Source organism: Coptis chinensis, chromosome 3 (assembly GCF_015680905.1).
Source record: "Coptis chinensis isolate HL-2020 chromosome 3, ASM1568090v1, whole genome shotgun sequence".
Taxonomy (NCBI): domain Eukaryota; kingdom Viridiplantae; phylum Streptophyta; class Magnoliopsida; order Ranunculales; family Ranunculaceae; genus Coptis; species Coptis chinensis.
Window position 1 is genome coordinate 78,407,428 of NC_141458.1, and position 6,000 is coordinate 78,413,427.

General features: G+C 35.5%; 1 protein-coding gene across 1 annotated transcript in view; it reads right to left on the reverse strand.

Moving 5' to 3' along the window:
* Positions 1 to 1,466, reverse strand: part of LOC147510960 (ARM repeat superfamily protein) — a 29,681-nt gene extending 28,215 nt beyond the window's left edge. Inside the window, exons 1-3 of the mRNA XM_086602776.1 lie at positions 1,165 to 1,466; positions 875 to 1,085; positions 389 to 470 (exon numbers count right to left, since the gene is read on the reverse strand). Coding sequence (XP_086458902.1) covers positions 389 to 470; positions 875 to 1,085; positions 1,165 to 1,407 — 536 coding nt within the window. The 5' untranslated portion in view covers positions 1,408 to 1,466. The remainder of the gene's footprint in view (positions 1 to 388; positions 471 to 874; positions 1,086 to 1,164) is intronic.
* Positions 1,467 to 6,000: the final 4,534 nt, after the last annotated feature.

The following is a 6,000-nucleotide window of genomic DNA, read 5'->3' on the forward strand; positions in this document are numbered from 1 at the left end:
AAAGCTTTGTAAAGGAAAACGCGAAAAAAAGGGAACAAGGTTCTGTCCTAAAATTGGTCCAACATAGTTGAGTGTTCTAAGACCAGATTCTTGTGAGTCTTCACTTGATTTTTTTATTTGAAGGTTACAAGTAAGTTCATCATGACTTCATGGCTTTCTCGATGTCATTACCCTTACATACTTTTGTATTTTGGTCCAATATGCTTTTCCACGAATTTATACTTAACATACCAAACAAAAATACATCTAGGTAAAAAGTCATTATGATGGATTGAGCTGCTCTAAAATAATGAAAGTCCATGGAATATATTTGTCCATTAGATAAACAAAATAACATGTACAGACTAAAGCATCAAGATATATTCTGCCTTGGTGTAGATATAAATACCTTCCACTACATAACACAAATAAGAGATGTGATATCGAACTGAAAAGAATCTGCAAAAGAATTCTGTCCTTCTCCTGTGTCCCTGATATTGACAAAAGTAAGATGCAACCTAATGAGCAAACACCCAATGAAAAAAACAAAAACAAAAAATCTGAATGAGCACATACAAAGGTTTTACAAATGAGTAGGTTAACGGGAGATGGTTATACACTTAAGATGGAACAAAAAAGCTGCAGAACTCTTTCCACTTAAGTAACAAAGAAAAAAAAAATCAAAGCAAATACAAAACAAGCATCTGTCCGTATGTGAAGCACGGCAATGTTTCTAAAAGTAAACCTAATTTAGGAACATAATAGTAGACCTGCATTTAAAATTTAAATGCAAACCAAACTTCAAAACTATCTAAAACCATCAAATCAAATTTCAATGGCCCATAAATCGTTTATAGAAGACTTGGCAATTCTATAATCATATCTATAACATTACCAGTAATTTTATATTGACTTGTAGTAGTTTCATAATCCACAAGTCCACATACTAAGGTGCACCATCCAAGCATTATATAACGGTCATCCTTTCTCCTAATAATTTCAGCAAGATTATTCGCCAAAGTCCGGAAAACAATTTCGTCTCGAAATAGCCACTTGAGTAGTACCAAAACTTGGTTTCCGTGCTTTGACTCCTTTGACTTCAATGACTGAAAAAAAGAGTTTCAAAATAATCAAGGTTTGAATAAAATAATAATAAAAGAAACAAATTGTTATTATTAGTCTTACATTTTCAATCATTGGAACGAGAATTTGGTCCAAATTCTCGCCTTTCTTTGCCACGTCACTAATGTAATTCCTTAAAAAACAAAGTGCTTCCTCTAAAGAAGTTTGTTGTTGTGAATTAGAACCGAGATTAGAAATAGTGGTTTCGAGTTTTCTAGGACGGGAAGTGAGAAGTGTGTTGATTACTCGACCGAGATTTGACGAAAATATTGAAGTGGAATCTGATTTTTTTATTTGTTCTTCCATTTTTTTGAGAGGAGGTTTATTTGTTTAAAACCCTAGTTTTTGGTTAGTTGGAAATGAATGGAATGAAATTTCGAAAGTTGCAGATTTATAAATGAGTGAATGGAGCCAGATTGTACGAGCAACCCCTCTTTTAAAGAGCTGTACCGTGCAGCCCCGATATAAAACACCAAATGTGGCACGGTGTCATCAAACAATTAGCTAGAAAATATTTTACCGGTGGACCCAGCCTCGCAAACAATGGTTAAATCAGTTGGTTGTTTTTGGTAATCAGTAATGGATATGTAAACTGAAAATTTGTACTAGACTTTTAGGGAACAAACCAGAAGTCATTATCCCAATTTGAATACATTTAGCGAAAAAAAGAAGGAAAAATGAATACAAATAAATAAATCGTTATTTGGAGAGACCAAATCCTTAAAACCCCGAAGTCTAAAGTGTGATCCCCAGCTCTTTGAGAATATACAGTATTACAGTACTAGGGGATGCCCATGCCTACGGTTTGGCGATGAGCGATGAACAGTCAAGACACAGACCCTTTAAACCTTTTACCCAGAGGCCCAAATCTAACCGTCCTTGTTGACTTGTAAGTCTGATCCAGTGTCACCCAACAGTATTTAGCTAACCAGCACTATTTGAGCTCACTTAAAAATATTATGTCACAATTTGTGAAATACAATATTAGCCATCGGATGGAGCCCTGTGGCGCCCCACACCATTCATTTTTATTAGATAAATATTATAAAATGTATATATGAAGCGAAAAATAGCACTCAATCAACAATTCTATAAGGAATTAGCCTGTTTCATTGTTATGTTTTAAACGTTTGGGCTTTATCTGTGTTTTGGGCTTTACAAAATTCTTGGAGTCAACTACTAAACTAGCCTGGTCCATTTTAAAGTGGGCTGTTTTTAGTTTGATAGATTTTCTCACGTATCAACATGTTGAGGGAGTGGGTAAGTTGTCATTCAAAAAACAAAAAACATGTTGAGTAGGTGTGATAACTGATAAGGTAAATGTTCGAATAGTTTATCAGTTTATCCGAAGTCGTTTGTCCTTCATCAATTCATCCCCAAACCAAACGGCTAATTTCTTGCCAAAACCCAATCTCTAGATGAGCTTACACACTATAGTCAATGGCATCAATCTAGACATATTCCATCCCACTCAATAGATTTCAATCTCTGTTCTTACAGAGAAAATAACAACACTCAATTTTTTTCTTTAGTTTTGTTCAGTTGTTAAATTCTTTTTTCTAGATTCAATTTAATGTGGAAAACACTACTTTTGGGTGCAACATCATTAGTGTACTATATAGGGTACCTTATAAAATAAGTCGTTTCATTAAGATTTATACAATATAATCATGTGATTTATTTGGTAAGAGGAGATGGAGTCTCCAAAATATGATAAAAGTAACCGTCAGAGCACAACCACCTCGTGGGTATCCCAATTGTTTGTCACAGGCTCGTTATATCAAGTATAAACAAAACAACGTCAAATGTTTATGGCCGAAATTCTTTAAGAGAATAAGAGGTGAGGTTCTGTCTTCAGATGAAAGAAAGAACCGAATTACACGTTTAAAGGTATATCCAACAGAAAACAATATACACCCTTGGGCCATTCCTATCAATAGAAAGAAACCCAAATAGACAAAATTTAGTGCTTCCCTATGGGTTATAGAACCTATCTGATACGTTGAAATGAAAAGAAATACAACTGATGCATACACCTGCTTCAAAACATAAATGAGACGTAGAAATTACAAAAAAGAAATATAAAGTCTAAAGTGGTGGTTATGCCATCATTCTTGATCCTAAAGTTTCCTAGAAAATCTTGAAATGCCAAAGCCACTAATTCATCACAGGGTAACCACACAAATTGAATCGTATATTTCTTCAAAATAGTCTGAGAAACTATCAAATAGAGGAAGAGACGCTGCATATATAGAAATGCAGATCTGCAAGAATGAGTGAGTTTGAGAATTCCCAGATACTTGAATATGCGTACAACTGTAGAGAGATGTTGCGAGATCACAAAGCCTTTTAGCAGCATGCACTCCTGTCTCCATTTACCTGGGAAAGAATGAATTTGCCAAACTGTCTTCCAAACTCGTGCACATGTTGACAGCAGACACAGTCCCCATTTGTCTGTGAGTTGAACATCCGCTCATATGCCTCTAATTTCAAGACATCATCAAATTGATTAGCATATAAACTTTCAGGTACACCACCCAAAGTTGCCTCTGAACTGTTGGAATTTCCAAGAGTATTGCAAAGTGGAGGAGATTAACTATGTGTATTCTCTCCACTTTAATGCATTGTGTTTAGTCCCACATTGGTGAATCACCACTAGCAAGTGAGGTATATGAGGAATTCCTCTACCATAAGGGTGTGCCCTTAGAGTACAAATGCTTTTGTGTTAGGAGGGAGGACTCCTTAGCTGTTTGTGAAACCGACTATGAGGAGTCCTTTTCCCATCTGGTAACCGGCTGCTTTCTCTACCTAAACACTGCTGTGTGAGAGTTATATTGTTGTTCTAGTGCAAAGTCAGGCTGCTGTTAACCATTGAATCCTGTGAGGAAGACACCACTTTTGCCTTTCTGCACCATTGGAAGGGGCGAAATATTTCCTTAAGGACAGCCTAATTCGCGCCTTGGTTATTACCTTTTATTCTGTCATTGTCTCTTTTATTGTTTTCTTTATCCGCTTACAACATGAACTAAGGCTACTGATGACTTGACCATCATAACTGGCTGCATCTTTCTCATTTATGTTGCAACTGGATGCTTTGACAAACTATTAATTGGCCGAGTGCATCCTTTACAATGTGCCACTTGACAGAGAAGTATCCATTCCACTTATCTTGCTGCCAGTACTCTACACTCTTGGTAAAATCAACTGACCCACCATCTCTGTGAGACCCACAAATTGCCCACTGGTGTTTACCTGAAAATTGGAGAAGAGACCTGATTAAACCAAAATGTTGAACATGGAACATAGGAAGTTGTCCTTAGAATATGAAGCATATGACAATCACCAGACTTTTCCTGAGCCTCCTGGTATCCAGCATCCAACTTTTTGTTTCCATTGGTAGTGTTGGCCCACACACTGTACTTGATGCTTTGGATATATTATGTTAAGATAGCCAGGAGAAGGGCCGATGGCAACAGTTGGTGTTACCGAAATAAAGAAATGTTATATAGGTTGGTGTTATATCCTAAATAGTCGGGATGTATGGTTCAAATACGGGTTGGTGTTATACCTTGCTTGTAACACCAACTTGTATAGACCCTTATAGACTCGTGTTTAACGAACATACTATCAGCAAAAAAAAAAACAAACATACTATTACATAAATAATTCTAACCAATTACTCTGACACTTCCTCTTGCAGTTAGAGTTACACTTATCAAACATTCAACAAACCTGACATACCCATGTTGGTACAAACTTGTGGAGACATACGTCGAGTATAAGTCTGCTACAATGTATCTCCTATCCAAAGCATAAATACTAACATAAGGTTCTACAACATGAACTGAAAGCCATGCAGTAGTACTTTGAACATTCAATCACTTTTTTTTTTTATAAAAGAACCGTCATTTATCTAGCCATCACTAAAACCACTTAATATTCCTGCATCGAGTAACTACTCACCCTAATAAAAACATTCTACTGGAGTTGAACATTTTTCTACATGATACAGTTGTAGCATATGTCTTTAAAATAAAATTTTGATATCAGAAAATAGACATTGCGAGTCTATTGTAAGTGGTCTTAACGCCAAATAAAAAATCATAATGTAACAAAGCATTTTTCAAAAAATACTTACTGGGATTTGTAAGTTGAGTAGATAGTGATCTAGCAGTCATAATAAAATACTTGTAGAGAAAAGCTAAATCAGTGCAACACACGATGGTCACTTGGCCATAAACCATGGAGCAGAAGAAGAATGGCATCGGTACGTAATGCAACTTGAATTGATAATTGCTTTAAGAGTTCTACGTGTGTCGAATTTAATGTGTGATCAAATATAGTTGGTACTTGGTTCTCCTCCCCAGGTGCAACGCTCTTTTATTATCACAGTCAAGCCTAATAACCTGCAAAAAAAATAACATTCAATCCAGTAAATAATACAACCATTCATGTCTAAAGAAAGTATATGAGAAACATTTAAGTTTTGAAAAGTGGAAATATATTAAACCATTATTAGATTAAGCCAAAGATATTTCCAATAGTAAGAAAACATATTGCTTCGTTTAATTAAAAAACAAACTTGTAGAGTCATAGACTATAAACGTCAAAAACATTGGTGACTCTTAAGGACCATGGACGAATTGGTTTACTAACTATAAGGGATGAGTAATGTTAACTTCTATATATTAGTTCACCAAGAAGTTCCAAGCAAAGAATTATTAAATGCTTCGATCAAGCATGTCTTGATACCCCTTAAAAGAATCCAGCATCTTGATTTTAATTGGTCTCTGAAACTATAATGTTCACATACAAAAGAAAATCAAACTCAATTGTTTGGATCCCAAATATGAACTCACAGACACGTGGAATGTGACTTCAAGGCCTTCAAGTTGTTGA